Source organism: Copadichromis virginalis, linkage group LG1 (assembly GCF_057382275.1).
Source record: "Copadichromis virginalis isolate Kocher_CV1m ecotype Utaka linkage group LG1, C_Virginalis_male_GT1.1, whole genome shotgun sequence".
Lineage (NCBI taxonomy): Eukaryota > Metazoa > Chordata > Actinopteri > Cichliformes > Cichlidae > Copadichromis > Copadichromis virginalis.
Window position 1 is genome coordinate 22,153,767 of NC_140618.1, and position 16,252 is coordinate 22,170,018.

A 16,252-nucleotide genomic window follows, 5' to 3' on the forward strand; every position below is an offset into this window, starting at 1 on the left:
AGTCTATGCAGACACGAGTGCACACAGCAGCGCAAACTTCCACACTTAAACACACACATTACCATTCCCCTGCTCTATTATTCTCTTATTATCATGCTAACACTTCCAGTCTAGCTGTGCTAATTGGGGGACTTACACATTCTCTTTAACAATGTCTATTTTTGTGCTTCCTTTTTTTCCCAGCCAGTGCATTAATAAGAGTCTCACACTGAGAAAATCATTTGTGCCGGGGAGACAACAAAAGCATCAGAGAATACACAAATTAGCACTATTATCTTCGAGCAATTACCATACGGCCCCGTGTTTATTTAAACTCATCTGATTGATTTTAAATATTTACCATTATACTGTAGTTTTGGGTTTTTGTTCCTCTAAATTGGTAGCGGTACGAAATCAGCATTAAATTATTGCAAAGGATCGGATGCATATTCCATTTCATTATGATAAAAAGGTAGACCAAACAGAAGTACTAAAAGACTATTTATTACAGAGACCAGTATGATTTGATCAAATCTGGTGCGAGATCTGGTGAGATAACTGTTTGCGCAGCACTAAACAAAGATTTAATTCTTCATCCGTGCGGGGTTTGTCAAGACTGGAATACTGAATGCAGGCCAATTATGTGTGGGAAACTACCAAATGCTGCCAAAGACCTTGCACTGGCTTGATGATTTGTGTTGTAACAGGACCGTGACCCTGACCCCAACCATCAAAAGCTGCGTCTGAATCACAGTGGAAGGGGATCACAACAAGAATGCAGAAATCTACGAGTAAGCTAAACCAGAAGAAAAGGCTGGATTTGATTGAAAACGTTTGAAATTGAAAGAATGACTTGATGACAGCCGCGGGTCAGGCTTGATGTCAGTCATCTGCCAAACCGCAACCGCACCGGACACTTAAGGAAAAGTTTATTTGTTAAGCTATTATGGATATTTCCAGAAGATGTGAAATAAAGCCCCCGAAACAAACAAAAACTGCTTTTTTATTTTAAATATAAAGCTTGATGTTTGTTTAAAGTTAGATTATCAGAGTTGATATCTGTAGGTGCAAACTAAAAGAAAGAGAAAATTATGTGAGTGCAGACTCCTCAGCTACTGTGTACAGATGGACAGGTACAGAGATCCTCCTGTGACTTTTCTGATTTCTATGAGAAATATGGGAGTTCTGTGTCGTCTGAATAAAACACATCACTGTAAAGTTTTTTTTTTCACTTGTAACACTATGTCAACTGACATTAAACACCTCTGTTTTTGTGGTAAGACTAAAGAATTAGAAAGCATTAGAAAGAAAAGGGGTCAAAAAACTGAAGCTGCACTCTTTCAAACCCTTTTTAAACCTATTTTGAAGTCTTTTCCTGTAAAATAACGACAACAATACTTTTACAGTGTGTGATACACTGACAAAAAGATTGGGAAAGATATGTTAGTAATAACCCTGCCATTGGCTAAAATATGAACTCTATGAAGAATTAATGCAGAACCTTTTTCTATCAAACTGCATGTTTTCCTGCAAGTCTGTTATGCACCGTCTCATCTTCAAAAATCTATCTCTATATTGTCCACCTTGTAAAATTCTTGGCGGATTAATGCTGGTGTTATTGAATTTCTTCTTTAATCTTGAAACCTTTAGTAGTGTCCCCCACTGTTTCTTGACACCATTAAAGACACATGTGAGGAAGCCACTAAGACTTTGAAGTGTGCAGTGGACACTAATACACTGGCCTTTTCTCTTTTAATCTCTGGTTTTCATTTTCAGCAAGCCGTGTTTGTGGACATGAGGTTAAATGGACCAAAAATGTGCGCTTACTTTCAGCGAGGTCAGAGTTTATAGCTAGGTCGTATGTCGGGAGAGAAGAATAGGTCAAAGGGAGATAAACTGAATAACTTGGCTGACGAATAGATCATTCATGGAGTGAGATATAAATGTGGGCAAAAAAGAACTTTTGCCAGCCAACATTGAAACTGTTAGCTTGCCGATCTTGGGTCTCACAGTGTCCTCAGAGTTAGCACATCAATGCCACAGCCAATGACAAATGACAGTGTCATGATATTGTGATGTTTTTCATGGATTAAAAAAAGGAAATTAAATTAAATGTTATGAATTAAAAGTGTCCCTCTGTTTCATGTGGGGAGCTCGGCTTTCTCCAGCCTGTTTGTGAAGATAAAGTTCACCCTGACCTTTCTGCCAGTATTTATTCCATTGATGTGTGTATCAGTGCGTGGGTCCCTGTGTGCCTGTGTACTGTACACTATCACCTTTGTGGATGTATATGTGTATTTACTTGCATACAGAGTCATACCAGGGATTGTATCTTAACAGACCCATCCTTGAGGAAAACATGAACTGGGCTTATTACCCAGTGAGGTGCATGGAGTTATTCTTATGGTCTGGCTATGGATGGCACAACACCTGAGTGCCTTAAAGCTCCATGTCTCATACTTTTTAAAATTTTATATCCTGAATGATGCCTTGTCTTTACCTCTCATGCATTCCCACAAACAAAGTGAAACAGAGTTAAATGGCTCATATATATATATATAAATATATATATATATATGTTTAAGTGTCACATGAGTCTTGCAATGGTGAGGTTTCAGATTTTCAACTTAAATCAACTCAAGAGTTAATCTAACCCTAGGGTTGAATTAGTGCCAAGACGATTTCAACGAGGAGGATGAACTGAAAAATACAAAGAAGCTGAGGGAAAAACACACAAAGCCTTGAGCTTTAACTTTTGATAAGCCTCTAACGCTTCAATCAAAACATCTGCTATCTTAAAACAAGTGACATTTTAATCCCGAGGGACAAAGACTAAATCTCTTTTCGTCTCTTGTTGGAATGATGAGAAAGGATAAAATGAGAGTTGGCTATTCAAAAGAAGAACTCGATTGAACTACTTGCTGCCTTGGACCAAACCTCGCTTACTAAACCTAATAACTACCTACTTCTGATTCAACTTAAATTTATATGCAAAAAAAAAGTCCTTGACAGCACACGGATAACAGAAACAGCCTCCAGTTGCGGTCCCCTCGGTTTTATTGTGTGGACCCTTTACGGTGTCAAATGTCACATCATCAGTAGAAGACCTGAGCAAGAAGCTTTCTCTTCATTTTCCTTCGAGCCAAAACAGAAGGACTTTGATGGCAGGAGGGTCTCCAATAAAGTTTAATGCTCTCCATGCTAACAGCAGAGTAACTCAATCCCTCAGCGCTGCTTACCACTTTGCTAAAGGCCTGCGCAGTACAGGATGGAAGCTTGTTTACAGAAATAATTAAGTCAAAGCTGTTGTATATTAAAATGACCAGGGCATTTTTAAGAGGCAGCACTAATGAAAACAGAGTGGCAGAAACCGTTGCGCTAACTTGCCCCTGACTCTCTTTTATCTACTCTTGCTGATACTCCAACTTGAGAGGAGTGGCCATAGGTTAAGGACAGAGAACATATTCTTCTCTAAATAACTTGCTGTCTGATAAACAATGTTGCACACAGTGAAACTTATTAAAGTCTTGGGAGCGACTTGTTTTTGAGTTGTGCGTGCCCAGTGCAGCCAGGAGAGGCTGATGGGCAAGTAGAACAGATGGTCTGACCATGAGATTCTTTTATTTAATTGTGGATGTGGCTTTTTTTTTTAATCAGGAGAGATCTCATTTTGTCAGGGGAAAACTGGCTAACTGGGCTCTACAAGAAAGGGCTTTACTTGTATCTCCGTTCAAGTGTTTGAAATGGATATTTAGAAGCACTTTCCCATAAACACTTGAAACCTCACCCTCTCTGAAAAGTATCCATCAAGGGGAATTTTCAGGTAACATTTGCCTATAACTCTGTGATGAAAGCAAGGGCCTCGAAAAGGGAGATCCTTTAGGGCTGTGCCCTTATGCTCAACGTGCATAAGTAAAGAGCTCTCTATCATATGAGTATTACTAGCCCCTCGGCAGTGTATAAGGTACTTCATTTTCGAGGGTTTTCTACACAGAGTGTCATGCTATGTGCTTGTCTGTAGTGGAATGTCGTATGGAATTGTTTTTCCAATAGACTGTCCACTGTTGAAGCGAAAGGTCCAGGCTAGTGGCTACTCCACAGTAAGCTGAGAGTGCAGTCTTCCTCTTGTAAAGAGCCATTGAAAGAGGCATTTTGATGCCCTGGCCATAAATCTGCTTGTTGTACTAACTGCTCTTTGAGAACAGATGTTTTCTTTGCTCTTTGGATCATAAGAATAAGCTGTATTATATGTGGTATGTCCCAGTATATGGGGAGAAGATACTCTTTATCAAAAAAATATCTGAATGTTGATTCTGCAGGAGTTTGCTGCAGGTGAATATTTAAAGTTTTGATGCGGAGAGTTTTGAAAACAAGCAGAGAAGGAGGAGGCAAATGGAGAAGGATGTGCCTGACACCAAACACACCCGGCAGGATAATGTTAGCCTCACAAAGGCAGCCAGGCTCGCAGCCTTGACCACTGCCAGCAAGCAACCCTGGATTACCCTGTACATATCCCTGACCATATTCAGCTACATGCTGCATGGGTGGTCTTCCTGTGCACCTTTGTGCTTTGTACTATACTGCACAGAGCACACACAAACATACACACGCGGTGAGCAAGATAACATCTGGCATGATGCACATCTGAAAAAGTAGAACAAAACATAAAAGTCCACGAGGCGGCATAAGGAAGTACGTGTCGCAGGCACAGGTCATGGTGACAATGTAGGTTTCAGCAGGTCGCGTGCTGTGTGAAAGCGTGCCATATTGCCCTTCTGGGATCTACTCATTTCGGAGGCATTTACCAGCCTCTTTCATGTCCCCCACCTCCACGCACTTCTCCATCAACACAACTCATTAGCCGTTGTTACTTTTCCCCCCATTTTTTTTGTTCATTAAGATGTGCTAATTATTCGCCTACATATTTTAAAGTCCTCCCGATTACCAACGGCCAATTAACATTTGATGAAAGTGACGAATGTCAGCATGACACACACACAAAAAAAATCAGAGATAAAGGAATAAGAAGTAAAGAAGGAGTGGCAAACTTAAGTTAGCCATGATATTTACTTTAATGCCTAATTTTATTGATCTGTGCAAATAAATCCAGACATCTGGATCATGGTGACAACCCTGGTGCTCTAATTATACTGAAGAGGCAGAAGTGGAGTAGTAATCATTGTAGAAAAAAAGTAGGAGGTGTAAGCTGCTGAGTGGTAGAGGGCCAACAGAAATGCTTTGACTGACCTGGATCTGCTGCTGGAGGAGGTTGATTTTGTGCTGTTGCTGCAGAAGCTGCTGCTGTTGTCTTGCAATCTGGTTGGTAAATGAAGTGGGGAAAAAAATGTAGATTGATTAGTAAATGAACCTAACACTAAATATGTGCCGAGACGGACGATACAGGGCTGGACTGGAGGTGGAACTTAAAAAAGCAATTTTTATTGTGAATAAAAGTGTATTCTTTTATCTAAACCGCTGCAGTCAGTCAATAACAAACCATTAAATGTTCTAAATGAATATAAAATGAACTGCAGAGCTGAAATTTGCGGAGAAAGAGAATAAATGATTTACAGGACACAGACGAATGTGGTTATGATGGAGGTGGCAAGCCCAGGAAGGGTGACAGGGGTCCCCGCTGCCCCTGAGTGACGAGCAGCCACACCGCAGTGTTTCTCATCCCTAGCGCTCCCTCCTTTTACATGCTCACTTCATTGAGCATGACAACCTAGTTTTAAGTGTCATTTAATTTTCATTTTTAAATATAATTACAAAGTGTTCACTGTAAGATATCGGCCGTCTGCAAATGTGTCAAGATTAATTTGTGCTGGCTTCCTCACGAGTGTCAACAGTTAATTACTGCGTTGTATCTTGATGGCTTGATGACATCCCAGATCTCAGCGGGCTCTCTTACTCTCCCTCTCTCAACCATCTCTCGCTGTCTCTCTTCCATTTTTATTAATGGTAAATATTAATATCAGCCTGCATTAACATAAGATCAAATAATAAAACATATATCACTGGTCGTTTGTTCTGCAGTGTCTCCAAAGCCTTCAGAGCTGAGCGTAGTTTGCAAATGAACACTATTGATTGAAAAATAAATCAATACTGTTAATGTATTATTAGTGTACTATGACCAAATGCATCACTCCAAGGTGGACGGTCTATCTCTTCATTTACCAAAGGAAGGTCTGAGAGTGTGCTGAGAAAACTCTGAGTGAACTCCTTGCTGATAATTGACTCATAGCCATTAGGGTGGCGGGTGATAATAAAAGTGTCGCCCGTGTGGATAGTTTGTGTCCTTATTTCTTCCCAGACATTAACACACTTCATGGCCTGTGCTAATTTGCTGATTTGTACAATATGGCTCATTGGCCTGATTTGTGCTGCAAATCTAATGCCAGGCTTGTTCTAATAGGAGTCGATTTATAAGATATAGAGGACTTCCATATTTAATATAACGTTTAATTCACACATTCCCTCGCATTTGTTAGTACAAGTCATAATAACATTTTTCCTACCACACAGCATAACTGTGGGCGGGAGAGCATGACCGAAATATCTCAGGCAATATAGACTATAACGTCTTTCAAATCTAATATTATTCCAAATTCCAACCAAGTAGCAAGGTTTTATTGGCGCATTTCAGGCATGAAATGTAATATGAAATAGAGAGCTAAGCACAAAGACTTGTGTTTAAAGAGGTTTATTATTAGGTGAAAGAGGAAATTAAATAAAAAAGGTAAAAGGAGGGAGGGGAATGTTCTGTGTGAAAAGGTAAAATAAATAAATAAATAAATATATAGCGTGGGCTATTAGCTAGGTGTTTTGGTGCGTGTGAGAAAAGAAAACAGCAAGCGGTTACCTGCTCCTGCTGCTGACGAGCTAACTCCATTTGCTGCCTCTGTTTCTCCATCTGTGAGGCAGCCAGCTTCTTCTGTTCATCGTGAGCAGCCAGGAGCTGCTCTCGCAAGCTGATCAGCTGAGTGATCATCGTGGAGAGCTGGTGTTCCTTTTCAGCCAGGCTCTCAGGAGTACCTATTGAGAAGAAGGAGAGTGAGAAAGAGAGAGCAATGTCTGTGAGCAGGAAAGGATAAATGCAAGGTGGTGAAAACAAAAACAAAAACATGACCACAAGTTGGTGCATACCTGGAAAAAAAAGTACTCAAAAGTTTTTATTGTGACCATGACTAAATAACCAGGGTGTAGGCTTTTGGAGGAAACACAGCAGAAGCCATCGGTCATTATATAATGCTAAATATAGAACAGTGACCGATCATCATGTGCTATTGTGCTGTACACAATATTTAGTACAAAGAAAACCACACAGGCAGCAACCAACTGCAGTGAATTCACTAGAAAGTGTTAAGGTCACACACAGCCTGGAGTTGTCTGTTTTTCTGTAGCTGGTGTTCACGGCTTTCACAGCAAGAAAGTGAAGGAATTGTTCCGAGCACACAGACAAAGAGCTGCAGGGAGCTGTCAAACTGAAATCGCAGCTTATTTCAGACGTCCACGGGTGATTATAAAGAAAGTGTTAAGAGTCACTCTTTGCACTGGCCTATAAACAGAACTTTTATACACACCAAATATTAGGGGAGGAAACGCCTGCAGATTTTGGCTGAATTTAATGTGGAAACCTGCAGAAAAAAAAGACTCAAAGCGGTACGTACACAAACAAAATGCATGCTCAACATACACTATAACCACATGCACTTTGTATCATCATCACATTCCCTCTCTTTAATGCATATTTGACAAACCAAAGCAATGACAGAGCAGCGGACTTGCGTTTCTCTCTCTGCAGTTACATGTCTACACTGTGTGTGATAGGGGCTCCGCTGCACTGCTCTCTCTCTGCCTAATCAATGCTAAGTGATCCTACCATTGACTTACACAGCCAACATAATTGCCAGTGAGAGGCTAGACAGTAACTCACTCTCCTCCCACTGCACTCCTGTGTGACAGCTGGTATGGTGGTACGTACAAAAAACTGACAGGAAAACTGACAGAAAGAGAAAGAGACAGTTAGAGGGAGAAAGAGAGAGAAAGGGGGCAAAAAACACAAGAGGTCCAGATAACAGTGCGGTGAAGTCTGGCCTGAAGCCAGCAGGAGCTGAATTCTTTCCTGGGTGTCTTCCTCTCGTCTCTGACCACATCTGTCTTGAGTTTCTCCTGAGAGCTCCCAGGGGCCCTCTCCACTCAAACTATTTTAATTTGACTAAACACCTGATTTATTTTATCTCTCCGATGAGGAAAGCTGTTTGTCTTAATAGGGCCTGTCAACCTCCAGAACCCATTCAGGGCAATTTACTGGCAGGCTTGTCTGAACCTCAGTTCGCCTCGCTCTGCCTCTGCTGCCTGCTGCAATGGAAGAGAGCTGCAATTCTCCATTTATCCTCCTAACGAAAAAAAAGCACCTAAAAGCAGCTATTCATTGGGCCTGTGTGCAGTTTCCAAGGCCTCAATTGACTTCTTATTCACCCAACTACACTTGTTGTGAATGGCTTATCTATAAAATTGATACAATCAGCACCAATTTTATTAACCTTTGGCTGTCTCCATGAAGGAGCTGCTCAGCAGCAAAATACATCGGTCATTGTCACAATAAATCACTATCAATACTGTCGCGGGAAGGAGGGAGAGCCGTAAAGAAAGGGAGACGGGGGGTAACAAGACAGAAAAGAAGAACAGGAAAATCATCATCTAGATGATCATTTTGATTTGGGGCCATCGAGTCACAGATGAGTGTCAGCTGGAAAAAAAAGTAAAACATCTGGGCTCAATGACGCCCTCACAGCCTGCCTAAGTACACATGTCACACTAGTTTAGGAGTTTAAAAATTGTGAAAATTACAAAGATTCTGCAGAATGTTTATGTTTTGTCTTGTGAGTGTGAATATGCAGCAGAACTTGTGCTAAGTGTCCAATGAAGGACCTGATGGGCCAGTCTGAGTGTGGGGTGTTCACTCCTGCCCAGACACCACAAGAATACTAACAGAAGGCTCATTGTTTTGATGTTGAGCTGAACTGTGGGAAGCCCAGACCTTCCCTTGCACCACGATTTAGGCCATCTCTCTCTTCTGATTTCAGTCATAATTGTTGATCTCAGTCCTAAAAATCTACAACAGCTGAAGACATTTTAAGATTAGCTGTCAGTACTGCAGACAAACACAGCTTTGGTGCTTAAATATCTACTAAAGATAAGCGCAGTGGAAGAAAACCAAACATAAAATGAGACACATGTGTTTTTTGTTGGCTGGTTAGTGTTAAAATCCCTTTCTTCCTGCTTTGAATTATGGATCAGCTTTAAAATGCAGATAAAACTTTTATTGGGTGGTACAGAAGAGGAGAGTCGTGGTCTGTGTCTGACCAGGCTGCTGACAAAAGAGGCCGTTTCCTGCATATTGCATGGCTTTTAACAGCGGTAGGGCTGGGGTCTGCCTGTTAACATGTCTCCTCACATTGCGCTTCCGATGGCAGACAGACAGCCCAGAGATGCCTTGGCGCTACATAAACGCCAGCAGTCGGCCTGGACCTAACGTGTTGTGACATCCTCCTGGTGAACAAGTGAGCCTCAGTAGGACAATACCAGCCCAAAGCAGGAAGAGGATCCCAGGAGTAAGCGGTCAAGCTGTGCTGGCACTTTTCTTGTTTTGTTATTTTAGGACACTTCTGCCAAGTTCAGAATTTTTAGACTGACACATAGAAGACGGCGTTGTCCAGTTTCAGCCCATTCACATGCACCTTTAGAGATTCCTGCCTTCTTTAAACGTCACAAAGTAGGGCAGAAAACATCAACGGGTGACTAAATAAATCATAAGAGAAAAACAAGCAGAGCCATGGTTGCTTGGGGAAGGACGGGGGTATTTGAGCCTTGGGGTCTTTGGATAAAAGGCACTTTGTAGGGGTGTGATTTGTTTTGTCCAATACCCACATCTCTCTCTCACTCTCTCTCTTGGCTCCCTCCTCTCTGCTCTAATCAAGCAGTCTCTAATTTGGGTTCCAAGTCCAGTACCGGGGAAAAAGAAGGAGGCTTGTTACTTTGAAGAGTCCCGAGTGAATAACACAGATAAAAGATTCAGGCACAAAAAAAAGAAAGAAGAAAACGAGGAGGGTGAGGGTAAAAAGGGGGAAAATCACAAGGCACCCTATTCTCTTCTCTTCCTTTGGTTAAGACAGCTGAGCCATTATGACCAGATCTGAATTGAGTTTTTTAGCACCAGAAGACTGGAATTTCTTTGTCTCTCTATCAGACAGCTATTGTGGATGCTTCCATATGCTGCAAACCCATCCTAAGTAAATTGGGCCTTGTCTAAATGGTACGATTGTACCAAGCTGTATCCGCACACAGACCGCACATAGCTTGAATGCCTTGCATGCTGAGACGCTCTCTCACTCTGCGCTCTCCTAAAGCGCGTGTGAATGTAGACGCGAGCGTGCACCGATGTGTGTTGCACGTGCCTCCAATCAATAAAAGGTACATGTCTCTGAGTAAATGCACGTGTGTGACCTCTGTGGTCATCTGACCCTTTGTCCATTCTTTCTGCGGAAAACACAAAGAGCTAACTCAGTAGCAGCAGACGACATCTATTGGTGCGCGCTTTAGTATTTTTAAGGGAAAAAAAAGGATGTCCACAGTCCTTTTACCAATACCTAACAATGTTTTTTTCCAATCAAATTTTCTTTTGTGTTATTTAATACAACTGAAACATTTTATCCTTTGTTAAAAAAAAATGTGTTAGGTTGAAAACTGGCAGAAAAGCCAGAGTAACGGGAACTAGTTTTATAGTATCCCTTTGCTTTTAAATAGTATGTGCACTTGTCCAGCAGTGCTACAAGGCTGTGTGTGTTTAATATGGTGTTAATGTGTCTCCGTGTCCTACAACCAAGACAATATGAGCAACAGCTGTTTTACCTGGCTTGCTGCCTCTGCTATGATATAAAAGCCGTTAATCTTGCCAATAAAACCGCATTAACAAGCATAAGCAATGACTTACAAGTACGTCATCCACTGGCAGCAAATGCCCCTCAGCCACTAAGCTTACCTATATGATAAGGATGAATATATCGGCTTCTTTACAATGAAAAACTCAAATGTTCTCTAAAATTTGCAGTAGTCTGAATATAATAAGTGTATTATAGTATTTTGCACGTGCCACCTATGTTTTTGCATATAGTATATTTGAATGTTGATGCGACTGCATCAGAATCATTTAAGTGTCTCAGCACCATCTTTTAAACATAAATATTCTGATTGGCATATGAAGAGCTTATTAATAAAAGTACTCTTCATCTACTGAGGTTCTGCTGTTCATGGTGAACAGTGATAGAGGCTAACATTTTGATGATAGAGGAAGCTTCACTCTTCAGTATAATTATGCTAATGTAAAAGCTCCAGCACTTAACTGTCTATCCATGACACTGGACAAGGTACTTCATCAAAGCCAAGATAGAGGCTCAACCTGAGCATATTAATCCGCGGGAAATGCCGGTGACCCTTAAATTCTCCCTGGAGAAAAAAAAAAAATTTCAACGCAGCAACTTTATTTGTGTTCTTTCAGTAACTGAATGCAACGTTCTTTGAATCTATAAGACTGTGCAGCAAACCACAGATCCTGGCAACAAGATGTTGTGTAAGGCAGCATGTAGCAAAGATCATTACATAAAAACAAAGATTGTCTCTGAGCCTTCATTTCATCTCTTATGGCCTTTATAATGATAGGTCTGACCCCCGTAACCTTAAAATATAAAAAGAATGCACAATTTTCAAGGTCTTTCTAATACATAGCACTTAAAGCATATGAAACAGTGATCAAGGCAATGACTTACTGTCAACAAATCCTTGGAAGGGAATTAGGAGTTAGATGTTATCTCATTCTTTTCACAGAGTGTTTATTCATCCGTCTTACCTATACAACTGATAATTAAAGCAGAATCTACTTGTTTCCTTGAACTGCGCAAAATGAGATCTTTCGAAAGACTTTCCGTCTGCTGTCTTTGATGGATAAGTGTATCAACAATACCAGTGTTTTGTCTGGGTTTTTTTATCAGATCACAAGTGATAGACTGAAACAGCAGGGATAACAGGAAGCAAAGACAGATGAGCCCAGAACACATATTCACAAAGCATATAACAGGTCAGAGCACCTGCTGCGTTCTCAGGCTTTTAATACAAATCTAGCCAGCAGATCTAACCAGGGATCATAAATGTTTATTTTAGAATTTACCAATGCCATTGCACTGCCATTCGTGCCATTGCAGCATGGGCGAGCCAACAGGTCTGAACTACAGATCTATTTAGAATGCATAGATGATATTAATATATATCGACAATTAATGCCTTCAGAGAGCATGGAAAGTGGATTTTTCCAATATATTTTACTGAAAGTGAAAATGTAAAACTGGAACTGCTAAGTTTTATTGTACGCACATGTATAACCATTACTGCCATTAAACACTCTTCACATTGCTAAAGCTTAAAAAAAAAAACCATAACTACAATTTATAATCAATAATCTAATGTATAATTAGTATAATTAATTCAGCATTCATTAACACTTAAACACTGCCTATTGGAACTTAGCATATGCATTCAAAACAGAGGTAGAAAGCCCTGTTTGGGGGGGGGGGGGAGTTGCACGTTTCACTGATCTTTTGATTTCTGTCTTTCTCAGTTTGTGTAGAACAAATGCATTCTACTTTATTTATTTTGAGATTATTTTGTTACCTTTCAGGTGCAGCAGGTCTCTATGTAAAGAAAAAAAAACACCCTCTGACCTTTGTGTGCGCTCTGTTCCTTATGTGCACCACATATGATCGCTCCTGTGCCATTTTACTTTCTCACCCTTTCAGTCAAATTCGATCCAGAACAGCCCAAATGTGCACAAATTTGTAGCCTCCGTGCAATTTAAAACGTTTAAACTTTTCATCAAAAGTCATCACATTTCAGGCTAGAATGACATTTTAGTGTTTTACTGCTAATTTTACACATTTGTTACATTACATTTTCGAAAACAGAACAGTGTACTGGTGATAGACTAGATCAAAATGCATAAAATTGAACATAAAAGGCCATAGTGCTTGCTTGGTGCACATGCAAAGAAGGATAAAAGGAAGATTTGAGATAGTCCCCAACTCCAGCCTGATTTTATACTTAAATGCCAAATCACAAGTACAAAATAACACCTGTGTAATTACCGATGTTCTTTCCATAATAAAAAAAAAAGAAAAAAAAAAGAATCAAAAATAATCCTGGAAAGTGACTTGATGCACTCGATAGCATTACCCATAAATGAAATTAAGCTAAAAATAACACTTTCTTATGGAGCCTATAAAAATGTGACTTTTTTTACTTTAAACACAATTTCAAAAACCTGTCTTAGCCATTTTTATGCCTTCCTAAAATTTGGTTGTTATACGCATCTTTTTAAATCTGAAGGGTGTATTCGCATTCTCTTACATCCTCATATAACTTAGCCGTTCGGCTTTACATGCTTGTGAAAATCCAATTTGCTTTGCCCAGGAAAAACTAATGAATATTTTAGGGGAGGCTCCTTTAAAAATGACATAGATATGTTTTTGTCAGCTCTCTCAATGGTTTACATTCTCTCTGACTGAAAGGAAGATTAATAAAACGATATACTGTTAAATGACTCAACTTGAACAAACCACTGGAAAATATGTAATTGAAAACACAGAGATTTTTGTACCTGTATATACAAACATACACTACACACACACGAGCACAGCGCTTCCTTTTTTACCTTCCATTGCCACAAGCTAAATTCCTCAATTCATTAGAGGAGAAAAACACACAGTCCAACACTCACATGCATTCATCTGGCAAATGTGGCCTCAGGAATAATGATTTACTGTGGCTCATATTTCACCTGAGTGCACAGGGCAAACAGTTGACTGAAGTGTTGTGGAGAAAATGCTAACTGAGGCATTTTTGACTGGAGCAACTGGACAGATAACGTTTTGTGCTATTTGTGTGAATGGTTTGTATGTTGGGTGTAATAGACATATTATATAAAATACACAAACCTTTTGAAATACCCTCAAAATTAATGTCTTCCTTCTCCTTTCTAATGCTACATAAGCTCACTTTTGATGGGGAATGTTGCACAAATATGCAGTTGTGTCCAGTAGTATCAAAACCGCACTTTATAGAGGTCATTAAGACATTTTTTTTAAAGTGCACAAACATGTTTTGCAACAAACCCACAGTACTAAACAATCTGGGCTCTGTGCTCTCACTGTGGACCCCTTTCTGCTTGTGCAGGAGTATAGCCAGCACAGGTAGGGCCAGCATCAAATCAGTCTCAGCTGCCTCCTGCCCTGCCCTCTGTTCTCCTCCTAAAGAGCTTCCACTTATCTGCCTGCCACAGGACTGTATGTTTGCACCCGACCACTGTCACGTAGACACCATTCTCAAATTGATTGTGACAGTGCAAGAGCCCTGATTTTTCTGCTTCAGAATTCAAGCTGCCATTTCAACGCTAGTGTACAGCGTTAAGCTTTTTTCTGTCTTTCTTTTTTAGCAGATTCCAGCGGAATGAATACAGCTTGTGTTCCAATTTAGTAACTACATATTTTCCTCCAGTTTGAGTAAATGCTTGAGCAGTTTGTGTGTGTGCTTCTTCTTTTTTCTCTTCTTTTTTTTTTTCTTATGCCCCCATCGGGGGGCCAGTAAACTACCACTCAGCAGGGAAACTTAAATAGCTCTGTTGAGTATGAAGCTCAAAGACCCTGCACAGAGCAAGCCAAAAGACATATAAGCATATATGTGTATGTATATATGTGCATAATGAATGGTTATTATCAGTCACTTGTGATCATATAACAGATCTCTCTGAGATATATAATTATAAATGTCAACTGTCCAAGTTTCCTCAGCTGAAATCTTTTTATCTGTGTACTTCTTTCTTGTGCACTCTTTCCACCTTGCCTCTTATTATCTGTTACTTTGTGTGGTTTGGAGCCTTTCCAGCTAGCCTCCCTTTCTTGCTCTGTGGTTTTGTTCAGGAGATTTCATCGTTCCTGCAGATTGACAGCTAAGCTCAGGTATGAAAACAAACAGTTAGCCCTGGAATTGACTGGTGAAAAGAAATCCGCCACTAATGCTCCTTCACAAGCTCTCCTTTTCGCCTCCCCGTGCTGATGCTAAGCCCTGACGGCGTACAAGAAAAGCCAGATGGAGATTTGAAATCATTAACCCTTAATAACACCCCTCTGTATGTCTGGGTTAAGCACATTGCCTCCACTGGATTACGCCACTTTCGACTTACACTAAAACACTAGAAAACATGCCTTTACCTCAAAACAGCACAATATGTATGAAACACGCGCATTACAATAGGCTGTAATTATACATCTGTCATTTGTAAGGGGAAAATGGTTGGTTGGGTTTGCGGACCTTGAAAAGAAAAATCTCTGATGTTGTTGATGCAGTTGTTTTGTTTGTTGACTGTACATGCGTGTTCGGCTCAAAAGGATAAAGTATTCGGGGCATGTTTGAACACAACTGCTGCAAAAGAATGTCTTTATTTTCACGGGCAAAGCCTCAGGTCAAATTCTCTCACACCTATTGTTTTTTTATCTCTTTCCTAAGAACAAGACAAAATCATTTCCTCACCAGTCAGATTCCACCACTTGCCTCTGCAATAACAATGGCTTCTCTTTCAAGGCTCCAATGGAACAATGTCAAAAGAGAGCCTACAAGGCGTTTGGTATAATTTGCGGAGGAATAAGTAAGCGATCTGCACAGAATATGCAAGGCCACTCTGCTACTAGGTACTGTAGCCTTTATCTGCATGTAAAGCTTTTTTTCTCCGCAACCTTTCATTCATTTATAACCTACAGATATGTTTGCCTTTTGTACTGATTTTAACCTAACAATTAATGGGACCTCTGATTCATCATAACACTTTAGATCTTAATCATAAGGTGTTTTCTGCTTGGTACCTTTGTTTGTGTTTTAATTAGGTGGACCTTGTGCATCTCCAACCCTGGGCCTCTTTTTAATTGCCCGTATTTACATCAGGCAGACATCAAACGCAGAGAGAGAGACATTTGTAAGGGTGAGCACAAAGCAGCCCTTTGAAATGTCTACAGTCATATGAAATGGCATGCTAATTAAAAATCTAAGGCTGCCTCTGTGATAGGAGAAGCATTTATATTTGTAACTGTGGTGTAAAGACTGTCTCCATAACTCATCAACAGACAGAGGCCATAATGTTTATTATCAGGCTCCCTACCTGTTTACAGACCAC

The 16,252-nt window shown here is 40.2% G+C and overlaps 1 protein-coding gene across 5 annotated transcripts in view; it reads right to left on the reverse strand.

Moving 5' to 3' along the window:
• Positions 1 to 16,252, reverse strand: part of sox6 (SRY-box transcription factor 6) — a 131,535-nt gene that overhangs the window by 46,533 nt on the left and 68,750 nt on the right. For all 5 annotated transcript variants that reach the window (XM_085454795.1, XM_085454805.1, XM_085454822.1 and 2 more), the window contains 2 exons: positions 6,842 to 7,014; positions 5,227 to 5,295 (listed from right to left, as the gene is read on the reverse strand). In XM_085454795.1, the coding sequence (XP_085310921.1) occupies positions 5,227 to 5,295; positions 6,842 to 7,014 (242 nt within the window). The remainder of the gene's footprint in view (positions 1 to 5,226; positions 5,296 to 6,841; positions 7,015 to 16,252) is intronic.